At 46.8% G+C, this 18,602-nt stretch overlaps 1 protein-coding gene across 1 annotated transcript in view; it reads left to right on the top strand.

The window, feature by feature from the left end:
• Nucleotides 1-8,782: 8,782 nt before the first annotated feature.
• Nucleotides 8,783-18,602, top strand: part of LOC136115158 (ubiquitin-conjugating enzyme E2 R2) — a 55,879-nt gene continuing 46,059 nt past the window's right edge. The window contains exon 1 of the mRNA XM_065861090.2: nucleotides 8,783-9,026. Coding sequence (XP_065717162.1) covers nucleotides 8,850-9,026 — 177 coding nt within the window. The 5' untranslated portion in view covers nucleotides 8,783-8,849. The remainder of the gene's footprint in view (nucleotides 9,027-18,602) is intronic.

Below are 18,602 nucleotides of genomic sequence, written 5' to 3'. Positions count from 1 at the left end.
GAGGATGCTGAAGTGTGCTAGATGGGACAAGGATATGGGGTGTGCACCATGCATTGATAGCTTCAAGTTGGTGCAGCCAGGGGCTTTCCTGCAGGATGGAGATGTGCATAATTAACGGAAATCTCCCAGCAGGTGAACAGGTCTGGAGAAGAGTCACCTGGCTCTACAGGCAGCTGTGGATGGGGACTGAGGTGTTGGCACAGCACAGCATTGAGGCACAGCACAGCACTGAGGCACAGCACAGCATTGAGGCACAGCACCGCACTGAGGCACAGCACAGCATTGAGGCACAGCACCGCACTGAGGCACAGCACAGCATTGAGGCACAGCACAGCACTGAGGCACAGCATAGCATTGAGGCACAGCACCTACAGGGCACAGCCGCCCTCCACCCTGTCCACAAGTCCTCCAGGGACCCTCTTGCAGGGCTGAGCCCTCCAGCCACTGCCACAAAACCAGGGCAGGGACATAACTTGGGTTGCCCCAAGCTCTGCAACAGGGTGTGGACTGAGCAAGAGGGTGGCTGGAGGGGACATGGGTGCAGGGGAGCTGGTAGGGCCAAGGGGTGGACATTCAGCCTCCAGTTATTGCCTCCTGAGTCCTCGTCCCTGCGGGCTGGCATTGATGCACTCCTCTCTCCATGGATTTCCTTCTCCAGGAGGACACATGAGCACCACTTTTCCACACAGACAATGTTTGTGAGACCAGGCCAGTGGTTTTTCGGTTGTTTTATTTCCCAGACCCCTTAGAAGCTCTTCCCAAATTTCCAGGGGACAGCAAGCCCAAGGGTGGAGATAACTGTGTCACTCAGCAAGTTCAGGCCAAGCAGTGAGGCTTCTCCAGACTTGTTCACCTGTCTGGGAAATTTGCATTAATTACCCTCCTGGTGATTCAGACTCCTGCAGGAAAAGTTCAGCTTTGTCCTCGCCACGCACAGGTGCACAGAGCAGTTTGCAGGGCAAATGCAATGGTCTTCCCCTTCCCAATGCTACTTCACACGCACCACAGTGTGGTTTCCAGCCTACCTGTGCATACAGAGGAGTGAGACTTTGCATCTGCCACGTAAGCCCTGCAGACAGTTTTTCAGAAGAACATCTCATTTTTAGAAAGATGGATGTGGAGACTTTAAGGGAACATCTCCTGCCCCAACCCCTCTCTGGGCTGTCTTACCCAAGGGAATCTTTTTACCATTCAACCACCAAGCCTGTTGCCTGTGCCTGGGGCTTGGTGCTTATGCTGTAGTTTGGTTTCCTTCCTCTGAATCTGTTCATATTTATTGTGAGAAGGGTCACAAAAAGGCCAAATACAGCCTCAGTAAAACAAGGTCCAGCTCAACTCACTTGGCTCTCCCTCTATTTCCTAATGGAAACTCTTCTTTGTGATCAGTTTCAGCTAGACATCTTCAGCTAAGCCTAGCTTTTTAGTGGAGCTACTGGCAGAAGATGACTGTGTTGCTGCTGGAGACCAGCCCACAGTGACCACTGAAGGTCCAGCAGCGAGTGGGAACATTCATAAGCTCAGCTGATAGTGGCTGATAATGGGCTGGAAGTGAAGGGTCTTGTCCCCACACAGATCATGGTGTTGATGTGCACCCAGCCCCTGAACCAGGAGTGATGTGAAACCAAGAAAAGCTTAATCCTCCCCTTTGCTTGACTTCTACAAAATGCTGTCCCTTCTCACTGTGGCTTCTGCCCAAATACAAGGAGCTGGCTGTTCTGAGGGTGAAACCAGGGTCCGATGAACCCACTCAGGAGTCCACTGGGCTGCTGGTCTGTGGACCCCAGCTCCCTCTACCTGCTGCTAGTGCCTGCCTGTTCCAGACGGCTCTTCCCCAGGATCGGGGACAGCTGTGAGTCCCTGCTTGACAGTCACCCTCTCTAGGGCAGGACACTCACTCTATAGCAGGACGCCCACCCACTAGGGGCAGGACAGTCCTGTGGAGCTGACACTGCAGCAGAAGTGAAGGTAAAGGACTGGGGACGTTGACCTGGGCTGGTGCCTCTTCCTGAGCACACCCAGGATCCAACACTAGCTCGTGCCAGTAATTACAGAATTATAGAATAGTTTTGGTTGGAAGGGACCTTTCAAAGGTCATCTAATCCAACCCTCTGCAGTGAGCAGGGACATCTTCAGCTAGATCATGTTGCTCAGAGCCCTATCCAGGCTGGCCCCATCTCCGGGGATGTGGCATCCACCACCTTTCTGGGCAACCTGTTCCAGTGCTTCACCACCTTCATTGTAAAAAAAGTTCTTCCACATGTCCAGCCTGAATCTCCCTTCTTTTAGTTTAAAATTCCTTGTCCTACAGCAACAGGTCATGCATGTCCACCCCATCTCAGCCACACTGTAATGCTTCGGACAGGGATTTCTTGTGCAGGTAGAATAACCTAAAACACTGGTCCCCAACACAGAAACTATTGCTGGGACCAAGCACTATGGATATCTCAGTTACATACCCATCAATAAAGCAATATGTCACACAAATTGCTGCCTTGGTGGGTGACAATGGTCACTTCAGGCTTCAACAGATTGAGAGCCTCTGAGGACCAGAGCAAGTGCCACTGCTGCTGTGTGCAGATGGGCGACTGTCCCTGTAGCTGGCAGGTTAAACTGGTTCAGATATTTCTGTGCGCTGAGCCCAGAACAGAGGTGTAAGATGACCTGAACAGTCAGTTACACAAACTCTTTGGAAACGCAAACCACTGTCTGACAGGCATAAGGTCACAGCCATCACCCTCCTCAGGCCCTGGAATCACAGCTGAAATAGCATTCTAATGTGCTTATAATTTATTCATCAGCTGAATGAGAGCAGCAGCAGGCATTTTGATGGAACTCTTTTATGAAACCCCTGTGATGGACTTCATCCATTTCAAAAGAGCAAACTAGAGTAGAATTGAGGGGGAAAAAGAAAAAGACAACTTTATTCCATTCAAATTTAAACAAGCAGGAAAAGGGGCAAATCAAAATAAGATTTAAAAAATCCTCCATTAAAGAACTTTTTTATTCTCTTCATTTTGCTTCTGGTTTGTTCCAAATCTTCCAAACTCTGCATTTCTCTGCTGGTGGCTACGCTGATGCAGGAGGCTCCAGTTAACCCAGGTGCTGCCAACTGATGCTCAGAAGCATATTTTCATCCCTGTGATGAGTTCTGCCTGAAGATCAGTGTATTGTGGACAGACTTTTATTCTCAAAAGTTTCACAGTTGCTTCACTTAAGTACTCAGTTGCTCTGCTGCCCAAATGCACCTATATAGGTGCCAGTGTGAAGGTGAGGACTCTTGTACATCCATTCTCTTTTTTGGGAGGTGAGAATCAGTTTGTGCAGTAACGTTGCAATGCTCACTTGGGCAGCAGAACAGACAATTGCACTTTGATTTCCCTTGTGAAATACCTGGGGTGCTTGTTAGGGGAAATCTTTCCTTGTCAGCAGGGCATTGCTGCCTGGGCTGAGATCCATCACCACGGTGCTCATTTGCCCTCCAGTCTGGCACTGGGGTATCTAGTGTAAATAAAAGAAGTAACCCCAGATTCCCATGTTGCTGGTTCCTCTGGGGATGAGAAACCAGCCTGTGAAGCCCCAAGCAGTACTAACCCCTGGCCCACGTGCAGTGCGTGCTGCTGCTGTGGGAATGATGTTCTTCCAGCACCAGTGTGGCCTTGGCTGGAGATCTGCATCCAGCCTGGGCAGCAGCACTCCAGGAAGGAGACAGAGGAAATAATCCTGGCCCCTCTCTCTATGATCCATGTCCACATAGCGGTCTGGACAAGAAGAAATGGGGTGACATTCAGGACAGGGGAACACCTAAAAGGTCTCTAACAGGGAGGCAAGCTGAGCCCAGAGACACACTGAACTAGGAGCAAGCGAATCTCCACTGTGGGTGGTTTGAAGGACAAATATTAAAGAACTGGTTGGGCAAATATGTCTTGAGCTGCTTAGGATAAAGTGATGCTCTCTTGGGGCAGGAGGGTGATGAGGTGGACCTCTAGATGTCCTGCTTTGCTTCAGTACAGCCCAAGGAATAGCTGTCAGTGATTTGAGCTACAAGAGGATCTGGAGCGTGCTGTAAGGAGTTTGTAGGGACGATGAGCAGAGCTCCTACCCCCTGCCTGATCTTCCCCATCACAGGAGCAACCATCTGATGTGCTGGGGGTGAGATCTTGTTAAAGCCCAGCCCAGATTTGCTGGGATCCCTGATGATGCCTTGCCAGAGCAGAGGAGCAGGGAGGAGGCAGCAGGAGAGGAGATGGTGTCATCTTTTAGCCCAGACAAGTCCGTTTTCCCAGGGCAGGGAGCAGATGTCTCATCCTTTGTGCCACTCAGGAAAGAAATTGGATAAAGCGGTGAAGGACAGAGTCACGTAGGCAGGGCCTGCCCCATCTTGCCAGCTCTTGTCCCCTCTCTCTTGCAGCTCACAGGGCAGTAACCCTCTAGTGTGACACCAAGACAGCGTTTGCATTTTCAAAGCTTCTGCTGTTGCTAAGCAGAGGAGTTAACTCTCAGTTTGTCATCCTTCATGAATGCGACTCACAGAAAGGAGGAAAGAGGAGAGGAAGAGAGATATTAAAAATAGATAATGAAAACAAAGCAGAGAGGACTTGAAGTTTTCATCTCAGATTTACATAAGGTGACAGTGGCATCCTGAGGTCCAGTTTATAGTGACAAGTTCCACTGCTGGGGTTGAATTAAGGGCACATGTAGCCTCCTCCTCTCCTGGTGAGAATTCCCCTCCCTGGAGCCACATGTTCCTACACCAGACCCTATTTCTTGTTCACTAGTCCAAAAAACATACCAATTCCTTCAGTTGAGAAACAAAAATGGAGATGAAGAAGGGACAATAGAGTTTGTGGCAGAGCACTCCCCATGGAGAATGCTGCTTGCAGGCAGGCAGCGACCATCCACAGGATAATGGCTGAAGGAGGAGAGGACAAGGCTCCATCTTTTAATTGTGATATATTGGAGCTGATTAGGGAAGGAGAAATGCCATATGATAAGTCAAAAAGTTAGGTCAGGCTCAGGGCAGCCTGGGTTAGGGAAAGGGAACACCAGGCAGAGCAGTGGAACCTCCCTGGGAGTGCGGGCAGAAATGCATGCAGGAGCTTTGTTGCTTAAGTGGTTTCTATTTTCTGAGATCAGTGGAAGTTTTTGTTGGAGAGGGGAAAAAAAGGTGGGGGGCCAAAGACCAATATTCTCTCTAAAATCAAGCCTGATGGAAAAATTTCAGCCTCTCCTATTGAATACACCAGGGCTTTCTTTACTTTCTGCTTTGCATGATTACCTCTTTCGTTAATATTCGAGACTGGCAGCAGGTGGAGATAAATCCTGAATAGCTCCAAACTTTGCTTCTCCCACCTCTCCCAGAGTTAGGTTGGTTCAGACAAGGCCTGTGCTGGAGGCTGTCTGCAAGGAAAGGTGTTTTGATTACCATAGAAATAGGGGCAGCACAATCCCAAAAGCACTCATCTCCTGCACACTAAATCAATCCAACTTTTTCATTAAAGCTTGAGCAATGCCATGTTTCACTGGCGAGCTGGGCAGCCACGTTAACAGAGCCAGGTCCTTGCCAGCTGGCATTGATGAGGAAGGTCACAGTGCATCCCTCCAGGTTGGATGAGTTATTAGACTCATTAGCAACGAAAATGAGGCATAGGAGAGGCAGCTGGAAGTGGGCAGTGGGACTGGATCCTTTGAGAATTATGTTGGCCATGACATTAAACCTCGGTGCTTGGGAGGTGGGGATGGAGGTGTGAATGGGGCTGATTGGTTTTGCAGAGCAGAGAGCAATAATGAAGTATGGGCAGCTAGCCTCAAGTTGTTGGGACTGGGAAGGAGAAAGATGGAGCCAAAGACTCATTGCTGACTGTGTTGTAGGGCTGGGTGAGATTTGGAAGCACTTTCTCTGTCTCCAGAGGAAGCACTGCTGAGAGCATCATGTCTGGAACCATCTCAGATGTGGCCCAGATGTTGCAGTACTGAGATGGTTGGCCAAACCCAACGGTGATGAAAACACCTGCCACCCAGGAAGCCTGGCACCAAAGTCAGAGCGTGGCTTCTGCTCACATGTCCTGCCAGTCAGCTTGATCCAGTATTGATGAAACATTACAACTGTCAGCTCAAGACATAAATAAGAACATGGATCTCAGTTCCCACCAGTAAATATGCCCATGGTACATGCTACAGCCCGGCTGCCAAGGAACTTCTCCAACAAACAGCATTTTGGCCATTCAAGCATTTGTGATCCAGCCCTCCAGCCCCCAAGCTGATGATGTGAGGGCAGAATTAAGAAGCTTTCTGCAAGTCTGAGCTCACTCCAGGGTGGTAAGGTGTAAGTGTCAGCAGATGACCTGTGCTTGCGTGTACAGGAACATGCACTTTTTCACAGCACAACCAGGCAAACCAGGGATGGACGAGGGGTGTTCCTCCAGATTAGCCCTGTGGCAGTGAAGGAGAGCTCATCCCAGCTCACGAGAAAATCTGTGCCAGTCTCTGCAGGGACAGTTTCCTGGGTGAGGTGGGATCTTGCAAGGGCTTGTGCCCCTGACATGTCAAGCTGGAGTATTTAGAATCATAGAATCATTTAGGCTGGAAAAAACTTTTAAGGTTATCAAGTCCAACCAAGTACAGACTGGAGGCTGTCACAAGCCCTGGATTGGGTACCAGTGCTGGTTCTGGATCATCCATGGAGCAGGTGATAGGGACCTCCTTGGGGAGAGCCCAAAAGGCAGGAGAAGAACAAGCGGAGCAGTAGCAGGGGTGAGCAGGAGGATGCCATGATCGCTGCCGAGCCGACAGCAAATTAGTCCTGCTAACAACTTGTGCTCGAACAAAACCATCTGCCTCCTGGTCTCCTCCCTGGGTGAGGGAGAAGGAGCTGTGGCTGCCTAGTACCAAGCAGAGACTTCAAGGTCCATCTGCAGCACAGGCTGTCCCAGCTCCCACCAATACAGGGAGTCCTCCCTGTCAGTCCTGTGCCTTCGAGAAAGTCCATGTCTCTGGAAAAGGCAGGACACAGGTCTGATGGTCACCTGTGCCTCTGGTGCCGTCATCAGGATGGGAAAGCAGCGAGAGGTAATGGGGGCAAGGGAGAGGGTTAAAGCTACACAAGGATGTAGGGGTGATGGGGCACATCATCCAACCTGTTTGTCCATGGGGTTGGGGCCTCTGTGAGGTAGAATAAGCCCTGCCATGTGCATAAGGATGAAAGAAATGCCGAGCAGAACTGGGTTAAGATATCTCAAACATGAGGTGTCCAATGAATCCCATTCCTTTCTGATAACTCCAGTACTCTTGTTACTGTCCAAATAAACGTCCTGCCTCTCTGAGCATCAACATGTTTTTGCATGAAGTAATATCCTGTGATAGTCTAATGAAATAAGTATTCCCCGTTATTGGTTCCTCCTCTTTGGACAGTCCCTATTGACTCTCCCCTTGTTCTGGCTGTCTTTGATCACTTTGTTCATTTAATTAATTCCTAAAGTGAACACTCCTCAATCCCTCTTTATGCAACATAATCTGAGGGTCTTTTTCCATTTAATCCCTGCACTTGATGTAATGCAATGCTACAGATTTATATTAAGGCATTACATGATTTTCACTTTTATTAATTCCCTATTTTTGACTGCAAGTCCACAGGCAAGAGAGATTTCCTTCAAATAGCTCTGACATTTTGGGGGGACATTGCAATTGATTTAGAACTCATCATATCTCATTAGTTATTTAAATTGTACCTGTTAGAATCAACTCTTTATCAAGGAATACACCTCAGCTATTCTGTCAGGGCTGTGCATCCTCATTATTCCTTCTCTTCTGGCTGAGATAAAATGCCCAGTTGGCAAATACATCCGTCCTGGGTATTTCTCACGCAGCTGGGTGGTCCTGTGTGCTGAAGGGCAGGTGCATGCATTAACATTTCCAGAAGTGAAATGCAGATTTGCACTATCTGGGTTGTGCTGTGCTGTCTGTCCTCCTCCTGGATAGGCGCTTTGTTAATTTTATTTATTTTTATAATGAATGAAATTTACACTGTTCATTGAAGACTTGCTAAGGAATAGGTGCTTGCTCACATTCATGCGTTGGTGTATCTCACCACCTCTGCAAATGTTTTTCTCCCTTACCCAGGTCGGGGAATGGAAGATGGAAACTGTCTCTTCTGCCTGTAGCACCTCACACATCCATGGAGACACGTGAAAGTGGCACCCGTGGGAGGGGGGGAGCTGCCTGTTCCTCTCCTACTGCAGCTTGGGGCTTGCTGCAGGATTTTTAGGGGACCCTGGGTCATGTAGTGTTGCTCCTCAAAAACCATCCCTTGAAAAAAAACGTTTGCTGGGTTTTTTTTTGTCCCTGGGTGTCTGTTTGCTCAGCAGCACGACGACCCGGCCGTGCCGCTCCATACCCACGCGCGACACCGGCGCGGCGGCACCGCCCCCTCTGTCCTGTCCTGTCCTGTCCTGTCCTGTCCCATGGCTTGCCCCCGCCAGCCGCCTTGTGGCCGGGCCTTCCCGGAGGGGAGTTCACCGGAGCAGAGATACTGACCCGGACCCGCGCGGGTCCACACCGCTCCCGGGCCACGCGCCCAAACCGCTGCGGTGGGGAGCGCTGCCCCTTTAAGCGCGTCGGTAGGGGGCGTGGCTTGCGGTGCGGCGGGGCGTGGCTCTCCGTGCGGCGGGGCGTGGCCGGCGCGCTGAGGTCAGCCGCTGAGCGGGCGCCGTCACAAAAGGAAGTGGCGGCGGCGGCGGCCGTGAGCGTGGGGAGGGGCGGGGGCCTGCGGGCAGCGCGGCGGCAGCGGCGACAGAGGCAGCGGGAGCGGCGGTGGGAGCGCGGGGCGGTGGCGGCGGCGGGGGCCGCGCCGCGCCATGGCCCAGCAGCAGATGAGCAGCTCGCAGAAGGCGCTGATGCTGGAGCTGAAGTCGCTGCAGGAGGAGCCGGTCGAGGGCTTCCGCATCACCCTGGTGGACGAGTCCGACCTCTACAACTGGGAGGTGGCGATCTTCGGGCCCCCCAACACCCTCTACGAGGGCGGGTACTTCAAGGTACGGCCTTGCGGGCGGGCCGGGCCTCCCGCCGCCGCGGTGGTCCCGAGGAGCCGCCGCCGGGGCCTGCGCCGCCCCCCTTGGCCGCGGACCGGGCCTCTTTGTCGGGCTCGGAGGGGCCCCGGTGGGGCGGCGGGCCCGGGGCCGCGGTCAGACCCTCGCGTCCCCCGCCGGAGCGGGGAGGGAACGGGGAGGTTCGGCGCCCGGAGGTGCTGCCTTTCCCCTCCAGCTGCCGGCGGCGGGGGCCGGGCGGGCTGGGGCCTGCAGGAGCTCCCCTGGGCCTGGGGGCGGCCGGGGGAGAGGGGCCCGCGCCGCGGCCGCCTCGGTGCTGTTCTTTTCGTGGTCTAATCCCCCAAAAAGGCAGGTGCCTCAGGGCAGAGTGCGGGTTCTCCCCTTGCACCCCATGCTGCCCGCTTGGCTCTGGCCTGTGCACTCCTTATTTTTAAGGAAGGGACTTCCCAAGCATCCCTCGATGGCTTCACTCATCCTGCAGGGGTGTTCTGTGCAAAACGACTAATTCAGGAAAAAGGCTGTGGTTTTCCTCAGAACTTCATGGTGCTTCAGGACTGTTTGCGTTTTATTTTTTTTTTCCCTCCCCTTTTATTCTTTTCTTCCTCTCCACACTTTCTGGAGGGCAGCTTTCAAAGGGCTGCAGTAGCACTTAATTGGTCAAGGTAGATAAATGCTTTCAATTCCCCTCTCAGCCTTCCTGTTAATCCAGAAAAAACTTCTGTGGTTGTTATTTCCCCTCTTGTAAATGCAGTAAGCAAGAAATCTGGCACTGCTGTCCCAGGAGGGAACTGAAGGGAGCAGACTTAAATTCTCGAAACAACTGGAGGAGGAATTGCATGCTGTTCTTAAAAGCAGCAATTAAAAACCTTGGTGCCTGCAGAAGATACATTGCATGGGGTGTACCCACTTGATATCCGCTTGGTCTCTGGCAAAATGTTGACCTCATCAGCTCCCTTCTCCCAGGAGTTAATCATTTTAGTAGCAGCTTCTTCATCCCCCATTTCATGCCCTTTGGCTCCTGTCAAACTGAAAAAAAAATTTGGATCATCTCTTTGTATGGGTAACATGGATCTTCAGTGCCTGTTGGCCTCTCAGGGTCAAGGTTTAAGATCTTTGTTCCACAAAAGACAAAATAACCTGTAGCTTGGAGAATAATAGATTTGATTCACATTCGGTTTGGCCTCATTGTTTTGGAGGAAGGGAAGGCTTTGGCAGAAGGCTTGCTTTTTGTAATGAGTTGGCTGGCTTACTCATGTAGGTGTGATAGGTATATTCTTAGACTCACCTCCATTATTACTTATTCAGGAAGTCACTCTAGTCTTGGGTTGGTAACTGGGTCATTTTTACATCCAAATGGTTTGGCATCCTCTTCCTGCACTTATATTACTCATGCATTTTTTTTGAAGAAATCACAATGGATCAAAATATTTTTGTTTGGTTGGGGAGCTCCCTGGACTGTATGTTTGTAGTTGTTCCTGGAAAGAAGCTGAAGCAGCCTGGGAAATAATCTGGGGATGTGGGTTAACAAGTGCAGATTTAGGCAAAATGGCCAGTTGCCTTACATCACTCTTACGGATGTGCTATCTTTTTTGGTATTTTATGTCCTTGGGCTGTTGTGCCTTTCTTCTAAATCCTTCTTACTGATGCTGTGATACTTGTTTTGAGAGTGGGAGACTAAGGTCTCATGGAGCCTTCACCCTTCTACAACAGAGGGCTTTCCTTCAAGTGGTGTGACTGGAGTCTGTATGTCATTTCCTCCGTGAGGTTTTTTTGTTTTGGTAGCATATGATCTTTGCTTATGCATCCAAACTTCTGAGCCACTGAAGCCTGTACGTGTGTTAGGCTTGGCTCACTAAATCGTTTAGAGATAAGATTAATACCCTGAACTTTGTTTGGTGGGGTGACTTCTGTGATATATTCATAGTATATGCAAGGTGAGCACTAGTTCAGATCAGCCTGTGATTTATTTTTCAGATTTCTTGGCGTGCTGAAATGTCTAGCTTCATCTTGTTTTGTATTTTTAGTTTCCTAAGGTGAGGTAAGCAGGACTAGAAATGTGCAATTACAGGATGTAACTTTCTTAAACTTTGTGAGGATGAGAGTTTGGGAATTTTTTTTCCACTTGAGGTGTGGTTTGAGGGTAGGAACTGGATGGAAAGTACAAAGGCTTCTAGTTAAGATAAAGTATAAATAACTTGAGGAAAAACTGTGTTTAATGTGACCTCAATAAAGAAAGTGTTAGTGATGGTTGATTTGGAATGCAAATGCTTGATGTGTGCTCATGGAGCTCTTGGAGCTGGTAACATCAGCTTTTCACACCTTGTTTATTCTTGGAGAAATATGACCTTTCTCTCTGGGCTGTCGAACTGGCTGAATAAACTGAAATGTACCTCCTTGACAGGAGCTACTGCTGTTAAAACCTGCTTCAACATTTCAACAGATTCTAGTTTCAGTTGCTAATCCCGTAATTCTAACACTTGATAAACTGAAGCAGAAAACAAGTTCCCCTGACTGTTTGTTTGAATGGTAGGTTATTGATACCTTGGTCCTGGCTATAATGAAGTGAAGGACTTCTTAAAAATTCAAGCACAGCCTCTGAGCACTTTTTATCAACTAATATAGCATCACAGCTGGATGGAAAGGACAGCAGACCTCAGAAGCAGCCACTGTGTGAAGAGCAACTTGTGTCAGTGAGCTGGACAGGAGCAGTCCTGAACCACAGGATCCCCTTGTGTGATCAGCTGAACGTGCAGTGGAGGTTATATCAGCCCTTTGCCTTTATTCCTGGTCATGCTGAACAGCTATGTCATGTTTTGGGCAACTCTTTGACAAAGTTCCAGATTACCACCCTTATGGATGGAGTTGAGCTATTGCATGCACTGGTTGCCTGTCATTCCTTGCTGGAAAGGCAAAAACAGCTCAGGGGCAGGATGTTAAGTCCTCCAAAGAGGTCCAGTAATAAGAGCAAATGTCTGTCCCTCAGCTGCTATCAGCAAGAAGAAGCCAGTTTGATGTTTCTGGCAGAAATGCTTGTTGGGCTACAGGCATTTGATCACAGTAGGTGTGCTTGATTTTTGGTCCCTGCCTCATTCTAAGGAGGAAAAATGGGTAGACCTTCTGTGTCTAAGATGTTGATTTGCTTGCAGCTGATGCAGTTATTGAGCTTTTTTGAGTGACAAAGGGAAGATTTTTATCAGAATGAAATGCTTAATGTCCAGGTCATAGACAGTGCCTGTTGCTTTTTTTTCAGGTCAGGCAGGAAGGACACAGTGTGGTAGGACAGGTCCTTAGATCAGGCTCCACTGGGCTATGTGGTAGTTCTGAGTTGCTCTGGAAATTATGGGAATGTGTTTTTGCAACTTTTCAGGCAGTGCCTGAGCAGTAGAGAGCCAGATTGTGCTGTAGGCTGCAGAACCACATGTCAACAGTTCTTCGATGCCACCTTTATGCTGTAGGCATCTTTTGTTCAGATGAGAGGGTTCTTTGCTACTTGGCAGGAGAACTTCTTCACCTTTAATTTTGACAATTGATACTTGAATGGGGACCACCACAACAAAGGTTATTAAGCTGTAGTCTGGTGATAATATATTCCAGTTGGGGTAGATTTCAATGGCTGAGAGTTGTGTATGGTGAAACTTTCACCATCTCAGTTGATCACTGGTTGGTCTCTGTGTCTGCCTTGAAATCCAGTGTTTTACCTTGATGCTTGGACTTTTGAGAGCCTGGAGGTTGATAAACCTCTGCCCAATGTTTTGATCAAGCGATATTTTTGGGATTCTTGCAGAACTACTAGGAAGTATTTCCTGATGACTTACTCAAAGCTCTGCGTGTTGGGTGCAATTACGCTTTAGAATCACAGCCTTTGGTTGTCACTAAAAAAGGAAATTCTTCTAATTTTTATAGTTGAATGGTATTCTTGTGCTGGGAGCCAACCTTTCAGGGAGGGTGCAAGTGAAAAATTATAAAAATGTAAGCTTCATTATTAAACACGTAGCACTGCCCAGAAGCACGGTTTGACCACGTATGCTGTGTCAAGAAACAGGTTTAATGTAGAGCAAGAGTCAATGTTAAAAGCACCTTCAGAGGTGATTTAGGCTGGGTAGATGAAAATGAATACACGTAAGATGAAAGGAAACAATAAAAACTGTGTTGTTAGAGTTGCTACTTGATAGTTCTTAAGGTAACTTATTTCATAAGGTATTTTTGCTGCTTGAAGGAGCAAGTCTTGACACATAAGTTGGAGGGGGGGAAAAAAACCCAAAGCATTATGCTTAGTTTTCTCAAGTAATGTGGGGGCTAAATACTTGTCAAGGCATTTTTCCTTGCTTTTTGCAACTCATTAACTGTGTGCTGTTTAGAGTTTTGTGTTGTTGGATCTCAGTTTCTTCCAAGTGATTTGATTTCAAAGCAATTTGCAATATGTAGGAATAATTCTTTTTCAGAGCAGGAAATAGATATGGAACTTACTTACAGATAACTGATGGCAAGAGTGAGCACCATGTTTAAAAATTTGGTGTTGTAGGCCACTTCCCAGAAAGCTTAAAATTAAGCAAATAGGAGTTCCTTAAGCACTTATGTAACTGGTAGAACATTCAGCTCCACAAAAATATTCCTTGGTGCCAAGGAAAAAAATGTCTGGTGTTCTCAGCACAAAAGCTGCCTTCTGCAGGCCTCAGTGTTGCAGGGTGCTACAGAGCTCTTTTCTCACTGTACTTAATCTTCTGTTTTTTGTTGCCTTTAGGTATCATTGGTGCTAATGAGCAGAGGTTTGATGCAGCCAAGGGATACAGAACTGTGGGTGAATAGAGCCTGGAGTTGCTTGCTCCGGCTCTGAAGAGCTCCTGCTCAGAGCAGGTTATCTCCAGAGCCAAAGAACCCCTAAGCTGTCTGCAGGCAGGGAGGCAAGTGGCTTCTTCTGATGTTGATTCTCTGATCACAAGCACAGTTATGATCTCGAACTCTCAGGTCTGGGGAATACCTGATTAACCCTCACACTGCTGTTACATGTAATTTTTTTGATGGCTCTCTCTGTGGGTCCCACAGAAGCCCCCAGACAACTCACACAGCCTGTAGCTTGTTTTGGACAGCAGTCTATCCTCAGGAGGCAATGGGCAAGGTAATTATGGTGGTAGCCAGCCCCCAGTCCTTTCCCTAGGGCTCCTCTGATCCAGGTAGGGTTATTGCATGTACTAAGAAGTACAAAATGCGATTTCCAGTTCTGATACTGCCTGAAAAGACAAGATCACATTTGATTAGGTCCTGTTGTATTGCAGGAGGAGAGCTGTAGTATTATTTTTATTAGAATAAAAATTGAAAGCATTCCATTTGGAAAGATTGAGCACTGGTCAGTTTGCATAATTTTTTCCATTGTTTGTCTCTATTTCCATGAGTTTGCACAGAGTGATCCCTGGATAAAGTAGAATCCAACATGAATCTTTTCCTTGGATAGCAATGCAAAGAACTGTGACTCTTGAACTTCCTTGCTCATCTGTTGAAGAGATAGTAACTAAAAGCAGGTAGATAGCTCTCAATTTGGTTCGTATTATAGGAATTAGTGGAAGTTTTTGACTCTATAGTGTTAGACAGGTGTTCTTTTTTTTTTTGGTGTAAATCCTTAAGATCTCCACTATTGCAGTGACGTTATGCCAGAGTCCAAGTGTGGGACCACATCTGTAACTTCTCAAAAGCTCTAATATGTGTTTACCTCGCCATTTCTGAAATCATGTTTATGCTGGCTGCTATTTTACATAGTGATATATTCATGCTAGGTGCCTTCTCTTTAATAGCACTTTAGGTCTACTGCTTGATACTTATTTTGCATATAAAATAGAAGAGTAGGAAATGCTAGAAAAAAATGCTTGCAAAATCTTATCTCTGATCTTTCATATGCAGTTTGGTTGTGTAGCTTATTGCCATCATTAGGTATTAATAGTAATAAGTAGTATGGACTAAATGGTGGAGATTTTATGTTGGACTTACGTGTAACCGAGTTAAAGTTGGATATACATGTGAGTTACAGGTAGATTACAGTATAGATGGACTAGAGGTTATGTGACTCATAATATACAGGTCCTCTTATAACTTGGGCTGTGTGTGACCAGATGTGTGCATACACATATGCACATGCACAAAATTAACTTGGTATTGCTAGAGTGCTACTTCATTTTTAAAACCTTAGTGTTTCATCTGGCATTGAGTTAAAGGAATTACAGTTAACCTTAGTGAATGTTTGTGGTAGTGACTTACTGAGAATGTTTCATCTCACAAAGCTAGTTTCATAGTCATAAATGGGGCAATGTGTACCCTGCCCTAAAGCACTAGTAGCCAAGATGAGCCAAATTGATTGATTGCCCATCTTCATGTTTTCTGAAACATTTAAATGTGAAAATATTTGCCCAAAGTGACTTAAAAACAGGAGAAAAAATGAAAAACCTGTGGAATTGTGGTACATGTAGGGTGTTTTTGAATCTCACTTGACTTGAAGAAATGTGACCTCAGGATTTCCTTGTTTGTTTTTGTTGTGGGTTTTTTCTTCTTGTTTTTGTATATTTTTTTGGTTTTTTAAGTGAGGCTATTCCCTGGAGAACAAGGGGATGCAAAGGGGCTGTTTCAAGTGGGTGACACTTTCAGATATCATGGTATTTGTGATTAACAGGGAAGGCTGCCTGGCAGGCAGGTTGTCTTACTACTGAAGGTTTTAGCACTAAAGCATGACATGCTGTATTCCTATTGGTCTGTTTTGTTATCTTAAAGTTCTACAAGCAATTCAGAAGTTCAGGTAAAGGGCTTTTGGTTGAGAGATGAAACTCAAGTTGGTAGCAGTAGGGAGGGATGTGTTGGCAATAGATGTGACTCTTCCCTAGGTTAAGACATGTGTCCCAGTTGAAGTAATTAAAGTATCTTTTAATGTTCATTGTAGCAAAATATTTGGAGGGATCAAGATACAGAACCTTTTGCTAGAGTATTGGAACAGTGTAAGGACCAGTGCTTAGCCAATTGTGCTACTTTGGTCAGTTCTTGTGCGATAGACACTCGTCCATTGTGCAAAAAGTCTGTTTTAAAGTTACTTCTTAGACACCTCTGCAGCTAGAAGACTTTTGCTGTCAGATGTAGGAAAAGGCTGAAATAATATTCTCTCTGCAGCACCCTCTTTGGCCTTGTCAACACGAAAGCCATGCAATGGAGCAGCTTTGACTTACAATACATTTTTTGAAGACGCATTTGTTCCTGCATGTAAAGTCTGCTTGTATAAGCCTCTAATTCATTGATGTAAACTACACTGGTGTTTAAGTGTTTGCTTATCTTGGCTAGAATAAGTGTCTCTAAAAGCACTAACCTTGATTACAAGAATGGAGTGTTTATAATGCGTTGAAAAAACATGAATTTCATCTCGGTGCTCCCGATGACTTCTCTTGCAGAACAGTAACCGTACCCACACTTAGTAGTAGAATGCCTTTCAGTGGTGCATTAAGCGGTATAACTTGAGAGGCTAACATCTCTTCTGTATCTTTTAAGTGTCTTGTAGCTATTATCTAAATCCCTCCTAATTTGTGATTCATGTGGTAACAGAATACCCATACCCAAATATTTCAGATGAAGGTGTGTGGCCCTTTTTGGTCAAGGGGGAAAGAAAAGACCTTGTCTGTTCTTAGTGATATTGCCATGTTAGTGGGATCTCTGCATAACTTTTTTTCTCTGACCACATTACTCAAAATGCTAAGCAACAGAAAGCATTGAGGCTCAAGTCTTGTTGAAAAGCTAGTGTTCTAATTCAGTGGGTAATGGTAACTTTTCTTGTATAATTCTGTAAGTGTCAAGTGGCTTGATTCTTGAGACAACCTCAGTCATATTTAAACAATCCTCTATAGAGGACCTGTTTTAACTTTTTTTTTTAAAGGCATTTTAAATGGAGCTAGGCATTTTATATTGCTGTGTGATCTCCATTGGAGCAGATAAAAATAAGGTTTTGAGACTAACATATGGAATGGTTTCCATTTCTCAGTGTCTGCCAGAAACCTGAAAGCTTATGTGCTTCAAAATTTGACTAATATGCTTTCTGTGAAATTTAACTGAGTTTTAATTTTTTTCCCTGCTGGTAGCAGTCTTTTATTTGTGTGGAACAAGCTTGTCTGCCTTTGGCCTGAAATATAGCAATAGGGGCTCTACTGAGGGAAGCTGGATAGATGGGGTAGACTTCACTGAGGCTGTGTACATTTTTACATTGCAGAATTGGCGGGCTTTATTTTTGAAAATTCATTAATATTAATAGTGAAGTTTGTTTTGACTGTCGAATTATGGGCAGGCTCATTAGGAGCTAAAGACCAGCCTCAACAGGGTCATTATGGCATGTCGCTCTGGAGATGACGTTTTAAATGGCAATAATAGCCATGTTTGTGGTCTTGAACCCGTGTCGTCCATGGCTGTTCTCCAGTTGGAATGAGCTCATAGTTGTATTGGCAGCTACTAAGGAGGGATGGGGTAAGAATGCTGCTGGTCTCAGCCACTTTCTTCTGGATGTTATGGAATGTCTGGCTTCTAGTGCTACTAGAGGTGATACTGACTTCGCGTATTGGAAGCAGTGTGCTTAATGTTCAACTTGGACAAACCATTGTTAATTTTCATCTGATTTGCAGTCATATCCCATACCTACTCAGTATTTTGTTGTTCACTTTGGTTCATATCTCTGGTGTGAGTGGTGTGCTTATGCTTGGGCTCTTCATCCAAGGACTGTATTTTGCCTGCAGGAGACAATGAAGTAACATGCTGGCAACAAACAAAAGCTGTGAGAAGTGATACTGCTTGATGGTAATGTCCATGGAGACCACAGCTAGACTGGCTGTAGGAATGTGTTGCCCATCTTGGCTGGGGAGCTTCCTGCTGGGAGTGGCAGGTGTGTTGTGAAGTGGTGGACCAGGTCAGGTAGGGGTAAGGGTTGTGAGTAACCATCCCAAAGCATGACATTGCCTGTTCCCCTGACTCATGGGGGTGCAATGAAATGTCACATGGGGTTGTCTTCAGCAGTTTTCAGCCCGTGCACCATACTTGAGATCTTGACTTCTGTCTTGGTAGTTAATGACAGGTACTGTGGGGTCAGCCCTGTGCAGCAGCAGAGGAATGGAGGATTGCTCTAGTATGCTTGGCCACAAAAGACCTGTCACTGTGATGCTACCAGGCCTCTTTACCTGTGTTGGGGTCCCTGGGGATCCAGTCCTATTTTGGGTCTCTCTTCCTTCTCTCTCCATACTGGACTGACTGTACGTTAGGGCATGACTGAGGGCTGACGTAAGGTCACTGTGTGAGACCTGATTAGAGCTCCTGGTGTCTCATCCTTGTTCTGTTTCATCTCTCCCTCTGCAGCTATCAGCTTTGCTGAGCATGTGGATGACTTTCACCTGTCTCCAAGAGATCAGTGAAGTATTTTTGACTTTCCTCCTCCTAACCAACACTTTGAAGATGGCTAGTTTCTGCTATTAAAACAAAAGTAAGCTTGCTGGTGATGCTAGGGGGAGGCTGTGAGTTATACTTTGGCAAATCTAGCAGAGCTCTGGAATGGAGCTTAGTGAA

This window comes from Patagioenas fasciata, chromosome Z, assembly GCF_037038585.1.
Source record: "Patagioenas fasciata isolate bPatFas1 chromosome Z, bPatFas1.hap1, whole genome shotgun sequence".
Lineage (NCBI taxonomy): Eukaryota > Metazoa > Chordata > Aves > Columbiformes > Columbidae > Patagioenas > Patagioenas fasciata.
Note: the sequence above shows the minus strand (reverse complement) of the source record. Positions and strands in the feature narration are given on the sequence as shown.